This window comes from Macrobrachium rosenbergii, chromosome 13 (assembly GCF_040412425.1).
Source record: "Macrobrachium rosenbergii isolate ZJJX-2024 chromosome 13, ASM4041242v1, whole genome shotgun sequence".
NCBI lineage: Eukaryota > Metazoa > Arthropoda > Malacostraca > Decapoda > Palaemonidae > Macrobrachium > Macrobrachium rosenbergii.
In genome coordinates, this window is record NC_089753.1 from 58,121,909 (window position 1) to 58,136,908 (window position 15,000).

General features: G+C 36.1%; 1 protein-coding gene across 1 annotated transcript in view; it reads right to left on the bottom strand.

Annotated features, from left to right (window-relative positions):
- The window catches only part of LOC136845354 (sodium-independent sulfate anion transporter-like), a 98,490-nt gene that overhangs the window by 22,723 nt on the left and 60,767 nt on the right, over positions 1-15,000 (bottom strand). Inside the window, exon 3 of the mRNA XM_067115609.1 lies at positions 9,784-9,963. Within this exon, the coding sequence (XP_066971710.1) occupies positions 9,784-9,963 (180 nt within the window). The remainder of the gene's footprint in view (positions 1-9,783; positions 9,964-15,000) is intronic.

The window sequence follows — 15,000 nt, forward strand, 5'->3', positions numbered from 1 at the left end:
TGCACATATATAATACAAATAAAATATATATATATATATATATATATATATATATATATATATATATATATATATACATATATATATAATGTCTAGTCTAACTTGACTACGTTAATCTCTACATGTCGTGATGATTATCGAAGTTACACTTATTTGGGTAATTTTTATATTCTCTCTCTCTCTCTCTCTCTCTCTCTCTCTCTCTCTCTCTCTCTCTCTCTCTCTCTTCTTATTCTGAGAGCGTTGAGCATATGGAGAAACCCAGATTATATTCAATAACAATTATTTTCTTGACGAATATTATCAGCTATTGAAATCCCAGGGCGATTATATCACCCATGGCACCTCTGCGAACGGCTCAAATCCTGTCCTGATAATGAGAAGTTATCCTTCGCCATTTATCCTGCAATCCTGGAATCCTGCGAGCATAGATTCCTTCCCTCTCTCTCTCTGTTGGCTTTAATCTCTCTCTCTCTCTCTCTCACTATTAAAAACAGGGGGAGTCTGTGCACAAAGTAATCCTCACCCCACATGTGTGAAACAAGTCAGATTCTCTCTCTCTCTCTCTCTCTCTCTCTCTCTCTCTCTCTCTAATTGTGACCTCTGTAAGCCCTCTTGATATATCCAAGGCCAAGTTCATAGGCCTAAAAAGCTCTCTCTCTCTCTCTCTCTCTCTCTCTCTCTCTCTCTCTCTCTCTCTCTCTCTCTCTCTCTCGTGACGGCTAATCGATACTGACTTATTGCACGTCGTAAACATGTTTCTTACTAAACAGGTTATCTTCGCGTCGTAATTTATTCCGATAATTTACAAAAATAGAAACCTCTCTCTCTCTCTCTCTCTCTCCTCTCTCTCTCTCTCTCTCTCTCTCTCTCTCTCTCTCTCTCTCTCTCTTTGGGAGAGATGGATGGAATCGTACTGTCTATTATCTCTTCTTGAAGCAATGTTGGATGTGTATCATTTCTGTTATAATGACAATTCAGAGGTAAATGGTTTTCTTGCGTTAATTTTCGATCTTTAGGTAATTTGGAAAATTATTGGAACGTCAAATCTGTTAGTATGTATGTATTTATCTATGTAATATATGTATGCATAAATATATACATACATACCTGTCATGTAATTCCGCACAAATGTAAGGAAATACATGATACATGTAAGTATGTATATATATGTATATATAAATATATACATGTGTATATATATATATATATATATATATATATATTTATATATATAACAAGATTAGGAGTTTTCCCTAATTCCTATAATCTGCACTTTTGCAGAGGCGTTTAACCACCATCTTGTGGTGTTGGGTCCCACTTAATCAACGTATCTTATTCTGCTCGATGAATTTTGTCCCTTGAAATTCTCCTATACCTCCTTCCATTTCCCACCGGTTGCATATAGTCTTCTCTCTTTCAAGGGGCGTTTCTATGTATACATTTGTATATATAATAAAAGCAACTAATGTTCTCTTCCGTTTAGAGTTCAGTGTATGACTTATTCTCTTTTCCCTTCAACGATATTTTTGCTGACACATTTTCACCGAGGTGGGATCTCCCATTTTCATAACGTGTACAATCCTCCTTCATGCTGATATGCATTGTGACACGTGCGTTTGATAAGAGAGAGAGAGAGAGAGAGAGAGAGAGAGAGAGAGAGAGAGAGAGAGAGCATACATTTTCTCTGTTAAAGGGATAATAGTATCTATAAATAACCGGTTTCCTCTGAGGCTTCAAGAGAGAGAGAGAGAGAGAGAGAGAGAGAGAGAGAGAGAGAGAGAGAGAGAGAGAGAGAGAGCGAGCTACAATTTCTCCGTTAAAGGGATAATAGTATCTAAAAGTAACTGGTTTCCTCTGAGGCTTCAAAAGAGAGAGAGAGAGAGAGAGAGAGAGAGAGAGAGAGAGAGAGAGAGAGAGAGAGAGAGAGAGAGAGATGAAAAAGGACAAGACAGGGAAACTTTGGCTATAACCCAGGTAACATATCCAATATATCTCACACAAATGGACTTTATCTCATTTCGCTTCTGCGCGTGCGCACTGACGTTCTTTCTTTTATCGTTCTCTCTCTTTCTTTTATTTTTTTTTACTTCTCTCAGCTTCGGCTTTAAAGTTTATTGGATTTCTCTTCACTATCACCGCGAGAGTGTCCTTTACAGCATCCCATTATACTCACTTGCACTGTATTCTGTCACTGTATTTGTGCCACACTTCACCATACTTAGAAAGCTAACCTGTTCTCTCTCCCTTCATCTATCGTTATTGTATTTCTGTTAATTATTTTCTGTTCTTCCCTTTTTTATTCATCTCTCTCTCTCTCTCTCTCTCTCTCTCTCTCTCTCTCTCTCTCTCTCTCTCTCTCGGTCAATATATTTTTATCACGCTTCACCATATTTAGACAATTATTGTTCTTTTCCTTTTCCCTTTCTTTCATTATTTTACTTCTGTTAATGACTTTTCTGTTCTTCTCTCTCTCTGTTCTCTCTCTCTCTCTCTCTCTCTCTGCTCTTGTTCCCTTTTCTTTATTTAAAAAAAAAATAATTTTTCATGTCTCGGTTCCCATTTTATCACTTTTTATTTTGCTTTTTCTCATTGCCACGACTTTTGTTCATTTCCGGTTGTTCTTTTACCACCATTCACGAGGGAATAATAATAATAATAATAATAATAATAATGATAATAATAATAATAATAATAATAATAATAATAATAATAATAATAACCTACGCCAGTCCCAAAAATATGGCGAAAGCCAAACGCGATATCTCGAGTGGTTTTCATCATCATCCACAGTGAATATATATATTTATATATTTTCCTCCTCTGATCATCCCCAAATATTTTGTGGGCCCGCCGGAAGTGGCCCGGGGGGTGGGGGAGGGTAGGAGGAAGATTGGGTGGGAGGGGGCGAGAAATGTGCTCTACAAATGCTAATAAACACAGCAAATATTTTCAGGCCATTTTTCCCTGAAAGGGGTGAGTGGTACCTTTTACCCCATTGCAAGTTTGGGAGCTATATGAGATGTATTTTCTCTCTCTCTCTCTCTCTCTCTCTCTCTCTCTTCATCTCTAAACTCTGGAATCTCTTATATCTTTCTGGGCACATTTTATATATATAAATATAAACAAACTGGAATATCTTATTTATTTATATATATATTTTATATATTTATGTATTTATAAATATAAATATATATGCATATATATACATATATTTATATATATTTGTATTATAGGTATATATATATATATATATATATATACATATATATATATATATATATATATATATATATATATATTATATGTATATGTGTGTGTGTAATTTTATATAATATATACATACATGTATGTATATATGTATATGTGTACATATACAGACATATATGTATATATATACATACATCCATACATAGATATATAAATTACATCTAACTTCACCATTATCCAGTCAAATAAGCTATTCAGCCGACCACCCCCTCTAGCAAAAAAGTCCTACTTTACTCAAAGCACATTTGCTAAGCTGCTATGACCTCCTAATGCTGTGAGATTTGACTTCAGACTTCCAGCAAAGTCTACAAAGCATTCCAAAGCCTCGTAAAGACACAATGACTGTGTCTCCCTTTGAGAGACGATAATTATATTAATAAAGGGTGTAGGTAGTGCCTTCAGTGTACCTCGCGTGGTGCACTGTATGCGTTATGGAAAGTGTTTTATCTTTATTTTTTGGAGCTAGTTATTTTGCTGTTCAGCCACTCCAACTCCCTTTTATAATGCCTTCAGCGCTGAGTGGTCGAAAGGACTCTCTCTCTCTCTCTCTCTCTCTCTCTCTCTCTCTATATATATATATATATATATATATATATATATATATATATATATATATATATATATATATGTATATATTATATATATGTATATTAATATATATATATATATATATATATATATATATATATATATATATATATATATATATATATATATATATATATATATATATATATATATATATATATATATATATATATATATATATATATATATACAAATAACTTCTCTCACCGTTGGTCCCTACATCTTAGGTCAGGACTAACTGCCTCGGCACTTATATTACCGTCTATTTACATAAATAAATACACTAATTAATAAATAGTTGTGCTTTCTTTTAGCATAACAAAATCTTTTTATACTTAATATTCATTTTACCACAATCTTTAAATCTGGACTTCCCCTCGGGAGAATAAAAAAAGCGATTTATTTAAAAAAAAAACCAAATATTCCAATTTTATCGAGAAAAAGCACCAAATATTCTTAATTGTTATCGGAAAACTATGATTTATTAAAAAACATACCATTCTTAATTTTTATCGAGAGAAACTAAGATTTATAAAAAAAACACCATCCCTAATTTTTATCGAGAAAAAATACCAAATATTCTTAATTTTTATCGAGAAAAAAAAAAAAACGCGATTTCTTTTAAAGAATGCCATATATTCTTGATTATTATCAAGAGTAAAAAACCACGATTTTGACAAAACCAAATATTCATAATACAAAAACCATGATTTCTTAAAAAAAAATTCTAAATTTTTTCGAAAAATAGATTTATTTTCAAAAAGTACCAAATATAATTTTTATTGAGAAAAAAATCATGATTAATTGTGACCAAAAAAAAATCTTAATTTTTTCGAGAGAAAAAACTTTATTTTTAAAAAACACCAAATATACTTAATTCTTATCGAGAGAGAAATAAAAACTGTGATTTATTTAGAAGAAAAATATTCTTAATTTTTGTAGGAAAAAACTACAATAATTTTTATCGAGAAAAAAAACATGATAAAAAGCACCAAATATTCTAAATTTTTGTAGAGAAGAAAACCAAAATTAAAACAAAACGCCAACTATTCTTTATGTTTTATATCGTGATCGGCTTAATCGCTCATTATTAAAAAGCCACGGTCTGTCAGACCTCATTAGACGCGGGTTGCGTAATCGATTGAAACGCTCGTTAACAACGAGTCACATAACGGCTCTTAAACGAATGCTTCCCAGAGTCTTGTGATTCGAACGAGTGTTTTAGACTCTTTAGACCAGTTCGGACCAGTCACCTTTATTTCTAAGGCGTATTTGAGACCGTTTTAGAGCAGTTCTGACGTAGACGCCTTTATTTGGAACTACTATTTTAGACAGTTTTAGACCAATTCTGACTCAGGCACCTTTATTTCGAACTACTATTTTAGATCAGGTCTGACTCAGACACCATTATTTCGGACGGTTATTTTGGGCCGTTTTAGACCAGTCCTGACGCAGACTTTTTTTTTTAATCGAACGAGTGTTTTAGACCGTTTTAGACCAGTTCTGACGCACTTTTTTTTTTTTTACTTGAACGAGTGTTTTTAGACCGTTTTAGACCAGTTCTGTCGCAGACCATTGTTTTTTACCGTTTTAGACCAGTTCTGACGCAGACATTTTGTTTATGTGAACGAGTATTTTTAGACTTTTAGACGAGTTCTGACGCAGACATTTTATTTACGTGAACGAGTGTTCTTAGACTGTTTTAGACGAGTTCCGACGCAGACTTTTTTTTACCGTTTTAAATAGTTCTAACAGGCTTTTTTTTTTTTTTTTTACCTGAAAGAGCGTTTTTAGACACTTTTAGACTGTTTCTGACTTCGACACCTTTATTTCGGACGAGTGTTTTTGGACCGTTTCTGAAGCAGATTAATTTTGAAATGGTGACCTACGGTCTTACATGTGTTCAGTGGTTTGAGATGGCAAATAGTTTAGGGTAATATCTCTCTCTCTTGAGAGAGAGAGAGAGAGAGAGAGAGAGAGAGAGAGAGAGAGAGAGAGAGAGAGAGAGAGAGAGAGAGAGAGAGAGAGAGAGCTAGCTTTTAATTAGGCAAAAATTGAAAATGAAATTCAATGCACTATCTATCTATCTATCTATCTATCTATCTATCTATCTATCAGTCAATCTATATATATATATATATATATATATATATATATATATATATATATATACATATATATATACATGTTTCTGTACTTTTATACTTATCAAAACTTTACTATTTAGAAACCCATTCATAAATTAACCACCATTAAATAAACTATACATGCGTAGATCCACTTATGAGAAGTACTCACCTGTCCAAGCCTGACAGGTGTAACCAGTTACAAGCCACGTCAGAATTATCATTCATTCTATACAGTTTTACATTCGCATGACGTCATGCAAATGTTTCAGTTACTCTCAAATCGTTTTAAAGTAGCGCGGAACATATTTTCGTAGTGCTTCTTAACTATGAAATTGTAAAATTTGCTAAGGATTATGAGCTAACGGTCGATAGGACGCTGTAAAAATGTTTTTAGTAATGCGTACAGTGCACCACTTGAGGTGCACTGATGGCAATACCCTCCTATGGGGGGCAGTATAGGGAGGGTATGGTGCCATAGGGCAATTAAGAGTCTTGGATTACAATATTTACGCGAAAATATATAACTACCAAAAGTTCAGACGACGCGGTAACGATAAAGAAAGAATTTGACGAAGTCTTCCCCCATTTTTCTTCCCTAACGAGACAGCATCTCCCTAAGGACAGGGATGTTTAAGGGAAAACTGTAGGGAAATTTAGGGATTTTTATCTGGGGGTCATTTCAAAAGGCCTCTCATGTTTGGGGGGGTGTGAACTCGGGTAACTTAGGGAAGATTTGGGGTCACAGGGAAAACTCTGGTCACTTAAGGAAGATTTAGGGTCACAGGGAAAACTCTGGTCACCTAGGGAAGATTTGGGGTCACAGGTACAACTCTGATCACGAGGGAAGATTCAATGTCACAGGGAAAACTCGGGTCACTTAGGGAAAAATTGGGGGTCATAAGCAAAACTTGGGTCACTTAGGGAAAGTTTGAGGGTCATAAGGAAAACTGTGTTTACTTAGGGAAAGTTTGAGGTCACAGGGAAGGCTTGGGTTATTTAGAGAAGACGTGGGGTCACAAGGAAAACACGGGTCACATGGGAAGATTTGGGGTCATAGGGAAAACTCGGGTCACTTAAGGAAGATTTGGGGGTCATACATACATACGTATATGTATGTATGTTTGGGTGTATTTACTTATGTGTGTATATATATATATACAGTATAATATATATATATATATATATATATATATATATATATATATATATATATATATATATATATATATATATATATATAAATTTCTGACTCACGTCGGGATCGAACCCAGGTCTCTCAGGTGGAAAGTAGGGCGTTAACCACTGGGCCACACAAGTCTAAAAGAAGTTGGAACCTGAGAGCAACTGCACCCAAGGTGGGCAAGCTAACTGCTTGCATACCACGAGTTTTCCCCAATGACTCAGCAATGACCCAATAGACAACATTTCATTCGAATTATCCTTCTGAGTGAATAAGATGAAATCATCAACACACAATCACGTGTGGAACATTTCTGACTCACGTCGGATCGACAGGTCTCAGGTCAAGGGCGTTAACCACTCACAAGTCTAAAAAAGTTGGAACCTGAGAGCAACTGCACTTGCGAATTACCTGGGCAAGCTAACTGCTTGCATACCAGCGAAGTTTTCCTCAACTTCCCGATCAGCAATGACCAATAGACAACATTTCATTCGAATTATCCCTTCTGAGTGAATAAGATAGAAATCATCAACGTGTGGAACAAATAAATTTCTGACTCACGTCGGATCGAAGGTCTCTCGGGTAGCAAGGGCGTTAACCACTGGGCCAGTGGTTCTTTCCACCTGAGAGATCGATCCCGACGTGAGTCAGAAATTTATTTCTGTTCCACACGTGATTGTGTGTTGATGATTTCTATCTTATTCACTCTCTATTGGGTCATTGCTGAGTCGGGAAGTTCTCTGGTACCAGTTAGCTTGCCCCCTGCAGCCCTCAGGTTCCAACTTCTTTTAGACTTGTGTGGCCCAGTGGTTAACGCCCTTGCTTTCCACCTGAGACCTGGGTTCGATCCCGACGAGTCAGAAATTTCTGTTCCACACGTGATTGTGTGTTGATGATTTCTATATATATATATATACATACATACATACATACATACATACATACACACGCACACACATAGCTGTCTCCGTTCATGAGCACACAGTCAAACACACATCTACATATGCCCTCAAATTCACATTAGTGACTTCTCACTGACATAGCTTGCATTCAATTTAATCCGAAGTAATCAACTTTGAACTGACTTTCATAAACGAAGGCTTTTAAAGGAGAAAAATCTCCTCCTCCTCACCCCCTCTCTCTCTCTCTCTCTCTCTCTCTCTCTCTCTCTCTCTCTCTCTCTCTGTCATTCCATCACCTTCCATTCTTCCCTCTCTCTCCCCCTCTCCCCATTAGCTGCTAAACATACTCGCTGAACACATTAATACGGGCAGTCCCTTAGAAAGCTGACAAGAAAACGGGAGGGAAAAGAGAGAGAGAGAGAGAGAGAGAGAGAGAGAGAGAGAGAGAGAGAGAGAGAGAGAGAGAGAGACTCCCGCACCTCTTTCAGACAAGGCGAATGATTCCAATAATGTCTAGAATTCGAACTTGCATAAACGTCTCTTCTAAAAGGCAAAAAAAAAAAAAAAAAAAAACTCTAGCTTTCAGAGAGGGGAAGGGATGGAGAGAAGTCATTACGCCAAGTGTTTGGCAGACTCATTAAAATGATCTCTCTCTCTCTCTCTCTCTCTCTCTCTCTCTCTCTCTCTCTCTCTCTCCTTATCAATGCCCTGGGATATTTTAGGGCAGGAATCAACTTTAAACGCGCAGTTAACTGTCGCGTGTGGACATATGTACACAAGCATTTACGGTTAGTGTGTGTTTTTATATACACACAATATCCACACGTGTGTATGCATTTACGCATGCGTGTAGCGGAGCGACAGTTAAGCTCAGACAAAAACAGACATACGACAAACGCACATATACACTTCACAAATTACTAATGCATGTACATATGTTTGCTAAGTGCGTATTATATATCACATAGAAAATGAGAACACGCGTGTTCATACATACACGCATGCGTGTGGCCAAACGCCAGTTAACGAAAGACAATAGCACACACAAAAATACGAGACTTACATACAAATACACAATTCGAGGATCAGTACAAAAGCTCAAACACGCTTCGAGAATCACTATAAAAAAACAACAGACACACTTCGAGAATCACTACAAAAAGCCCCAAACCAAAACAAACAGATATAAACACTTGGCGAATCACAAAAAAAAAGAAAATACACACACACACACACACACACACACTTCGAGACCGACTACAAATAAACACTTCGACAATCACTACGAAAAACACTTTGAGAATCACTCAAAAAAACTCAAACATACTGTGAGAGTCACTCAAAAAAAAAAACAAACACGCTGAGAATCACTACAAAAAAAAAAAACTCTTAGAAAAAAAATCACTTCTAGAATCACTACAAAAAACACTGACACACTTCCAGAAACCCAAATCAAAACAAGAGAGGCGTTTCTACACACACACACACACACACACACACACACACACACACACACACACGGGGAATCATTACAAAAAATAACCCTCGAGAATCACTACTATGCAACAACATTCTTCGAGAACCATACAAAAAACTCAAACACACTTCGAGACTCACTACAAAAATGACTCGCATTCTTCGAGAATCTCTGCGGAAAAACTCCCCAAGAATCAGTATAAAAAAGCCAAACCGAAACAAGGAAATGTGCACCTACATTGGGAGGCAATCCAGCGACGATGCCGTAGGCCAGCGCCTGAGGGATCAGCATGAGTCCCACGGTGAAGCCAGCAAGCAGGTCCCCGACGAAGCAGGAGGCCGTGTAACTCCTCATCCAGGAGATACAGGGAAGCCTCCTGTGCAGGGTCTTCCGGCTCAGGCATTTGCTCAGTTTGTTCTGCTCGAGGGAGAGAAAGAGAGAGAGAGTGGGTGAGTGAGTGAGGGACTGAGAGAGGGGTAGGAGGGATTAGGGGATCGGTTGGGCGCTTTTTAAAAAAAATGTAAAAAAAGTTGGGTTCTCGAGGGACTGAACTGAAAAAGGGGTGTTTAAATAGGGGGGTTATGAAGATGAGAGAGAGAGAGAGAGAGAGAGAGAGAGAGAGAGAGAGAGAGAGAGAGAGAGAGAGAGAGAGAGCGTTGGCTGTACTGAAAAAGATGTTTAAATAATGAAGGTTATGAAGAGAGAGAGAGAGAGAGCGCTGGCTGTAATGAAAAAAAAAGGTCTTCAAATACACTGGGTTGGTTATATATGAACACGAGAGAGAGAGAGAGAGAGAGAGAGAGAGAGAGAGAGAGAGAGAGAGAGATATGAATAAATATGACGAGGGAGACAGTGAGAAGTAGAAGGGATTGAATATTTAATGAGGGGAAGGATGATGAGAGAAACAGAGAGAGAGAGAGAGAGAGAGAGAGAGAGAGAGAGAGAGAGAGAGAAAGAAAGATAAACAAAGTGAACACTAATCAAATAAAATATAAGGAACAAAATACAAGACTAATAAAAATGAGATATAAGGACGACATATAAAAAAAAATACATTTTCAAAACACAAGAAAAAAACTTGAGTTCCTTGTCTGTAACCCGGTTACAGTGTGACACGTTACAAAATGCAGAGACTGGTGAAAGCAGTGGAAGGACAGGATATTGATCCTTCCCAAGCACCAATCAGCTTCCAGCTTTCGTCTTGTGACCTTTGCTCGCCTTTGATTGGGTCATGATGTAAAAAAACAGGACCTGAGTTTGAGTGAGTGGCCTTTTTTTTTTTGGTACAGCGAGGAAAAGCGGAGTTTAGTGAGACCTTGTGGACAAATGAGAGAGAGAGAGAGAGAGACAGAGAGAGAGAGAGAACATTGGCTGTAATACAAAAGGAAGTTTAAATTAAGAGGGTTGGTAGTGGATAAACAGGACACAGAGAGAGAGAGAGAGAGAGAGAGAGAGAGAGAGAGAGAGAGAGAGAGAGAGAGAGATTGGTTTTATGACGAAGGAAGTGTTTAAATAGTGAAGGTTAACAGTGTATGCAGAGAGAGAGAGAGAGAGAGAGAGAGAGAGAGAGAGAGAGAGAGAGAGAGAGAGAGAGAAACGTTGGCTTTAATAAAAAAAAAGAGGTGTTTAGATACAGAGAGAGAGAGAGAGAGAGAGAGAGAGAGAGAGAGAGAGAGAACATTGGCTGCAATACAAAAAGGGATGTTTAGATTAAGAGGGTTGGTAGTGGATGAACAGGACAGAGAGAGAGAGAGAGAGAGAGAGAGAGAAATTTATTCAGATAAATTTCACGAAATGAACCAGATTTAGAAAAAAAAAATTGGACAGGTAAACAGAGAGAGAGAGAGAGAACTCGTATCGTCTCAACGACAAGAGACCGTCTCTAGCAGAGCATTCTGGGAAAAGTAACGAGAGAGGTATTTGCCTTCGTAAAGCACTAATCAGATCAAGCACTGTTTTCCTTTGCATATATATATATGACTATTTATCACATCACCGTGATTCATATACAATCAGAAAGCTACAAACGTCCTTTAATATCCAATTCGCTCTACCTCGGAATTAATATATTTACATATATGTTACCGAAGGGGAATTTTTTAGTTGATAATAAGTCCACCGTCCCGTGGGGCAGTTAGTGCGTCCCTGTAGTGCTGATTCCTCGTCCGTCGCTGGTTCGACCCCACGGGACGGTGGACTTATTATCAACTAAAAATTCCCCTTCGGTAAAGCACTATATCAGTAGAGCGAATTGATATTAAAGGATAGTTTATGATATATATATATATATATATATATATATATATATATATATATATATATATATATATATATATATATATATATATCCTTCCTTAATTATCTATCTTGTATCAGTCGCTATTACGATATACAGAGATAAGAGAAAGACTGTGTGTGTGTGCATGTGTATTGTGTATGCATTCATACGCGAATATTAGTTTAGGTTGTATTATAAAACACTTCAGAGATTTAAGTGTTGAATTAATTTGCTGAAGATGGGATGGCACAGTATACATACATACATACACACATATATATAATGTATATATTACAGCCACGTATTGGCTGTTAGTGTTTTCATATATATATATATATATATATATATATATATATATATATATATATATATATATATATATATATATATATATATATATATATATATATATATATATATATATATATGTGTGTGCAGAAACGCAGAAACCTTTCAGAACTACATAACTATACTCATATGGGCCTTTTGACAACAAGCACGTTTATATATACACATACACAGTGAAATCGTTCCATTACACTCCTGTGGAGCGATTACGTTCCCACGAGCATTCTCGTGTCGCATATTACACGCTGGCTTCAAGTCATTTTCTTTTCATTTTCCTTCGCCATTGTGTTTCTAAAGAGCGAGAAACGACGGCCTTTGCAATGCGAAAGTCTCCTCAAAATGTTGCTGGGAGCAATATTCTTACTTTGGAGAGCAACTGCAAATGGGGGGCCGGCGGGGGGCGGGGCTAAGGCCAGCCACTCAAATGACCCTCTGGAAGTTCTGTTTTTCTGCAGTCATGTTTTTCATTCTTCTTCTTCTTCTCCTTATTTTGTGACTTGTCTCTGCGCTGTCTTGTTGGACAGTTTTGGTTGCTTAAAAGTTATATACGTTGGCATGTACTTTGTTGCATACATATCACCAACATGTTTTCCATCTTTCTTATTTTGTGACTTGACTTTGCGCCATTCTCTTTGACACTTTTCGCTGAGTAAATGTTATATAGGTTGACATATTATACCTTATTGCATAAATATCATCATGTTTTTCATTCTTCTTCTTCACATTTTGTGACTTGATTTTATGTCATCTTGTTTAACAGTTTTTGTAGCATAAAAGTAATCTTTCTTGACCTGTACCTTGCTGCATACACATCACAAACAAGTTGAAAACATGTCAACGATAAGTGGAGGACGAATCTTGGACCAATGTTGAATGATTGTTTGACACTGGTAATAAGTCATTAACTTGTACTCAACAAGTGGAGGACGAATATTTGGCCAACACTGGATAACCGAATGAAGCTTTGGTAATAAGTTGTTAACTTGTACTCAACAAGTGGACTATATTTGTACCTCAGTCTGCTGTCCATGTGAGCAACAAAAACTGTCTTGTATGAAAGTTGTCGGTGCGTATAGATGTATCTAATGCTCGTGTAAAACGAATCTAGGTTGATGTAACACCATCAATAAATACAAGAGACTGGTTGATTGCATTCTCGTTTGAAGTCATGCGACTAACATATCATGAACACTCGTTGGTGACTTATCACAAGCAGGATGAATACAAGTTGACGACTTACTGGGAGTCCTATTCAATGCTTCACACAATTAATCAGCACTGGATGAAGGTTCATCCTTACGCGTACGGTCGTCGACTTGTTATCAACCTGTTTGTGAGATGTATGCAACAAAGTACCGACATGTATAAGATTTGTTTCCTTGTCAGGGAGACGAAATGTCGTGAACGAATTTTGCATAAGTGTAAATAAAGATGGTATGATCCAGGAACACTTGCAAGAAACATATAAGCGTGAGGAGACGGCGTTCAACTTGTAACAGGTAACGCAAACATAAAAACGGCGGCCAAATACAGAACCATTTATAAGCTGTCCGTGAGACGATTAACGAGAGAAAACAAAACCAACTACGTTCAGTAGCAGAATAAGTTTATTCCTGATGTATTGAACTCATCTTCATTGCCTAAATAAAAAGCGCAAAAGTTGAACAGAGCGGAAAAGCGTTCTCCTCCAAATTAAAGGAAAGGAGAGGCAATTTCCACCTGAACGTATTTACGACATCGAATTCTCTTAATGATCAGAAAAAGGAATTGTTTTACAGTTCTTGCTTCAGTGGAATTGAGACCTGTTGCTGTTCTCAGTACTTTATTACTTTGCCAGAATAAAATTTCTTTCTTACAAATATATATGTGTTTATACACACACACACGCATATATATATATATATATATATATATATATATATATATATATATATATATATATATATATATATATATATTATATATATATTATTTATTGTTGGTGTGACGTCAATTCATACAGTGTATGTTATTGTATGTGCGGAAAAGCAAACATTTCTTTTAAGAGAAAAAGACATTCCCTTGAAAACTTCCTAGAAAAACAAACAAAAGTGTTTTTATTATTATTATTATTATTATTATTATTATTATTATTATTATTATTATTATTACAGTACTCACATAGATGAACTCCCCGATACATTATGGGCAACTCGTCTCCCCCCATAATCGTCAGACAAACGAACCGATGTTAATATGAGAATTAAGGCCTAAAAGATTTATATTCCTTTTAATATCGTAAGTTATACGGCGCGTGAGATATGGAGAGTCTCAGAGATTTTTGCTAGACAACTGACTCGTGTGGCTGGCTTTATTTATTTTGGGGGGAGCCCTGTGGAGATAGTTCTCTCTCTCTCTCTCTCTCTCTCTCTCTCTATATATCTATATATATAATATATATATATATATATATATATATATATATATATATATATTCTGTATATGTAATATAGAGAGAGAGAGTTAGAGAGTTAGAGAGACAAATATATTGTACAGACAAATATATTGTATATATATATATGTATATGTTATATATATATGTATATATATAGTTTATATATTATATACTGTATATATATAAATATTATATATATATATATATATATATATGTGTGTGTGTGTGTACACATACATACGCACATACACACACACACAAATGTTTTCCATCGTTATCAGTTCCTTACCCTTAACTTTTATTCTGTTTCTATCGCATTAAGACCCACGGAAATTGAGAAAAAAATGGAAATTAGAAATCGATTTGCATATTCGCCAAGCCGTCTGATCAGTCG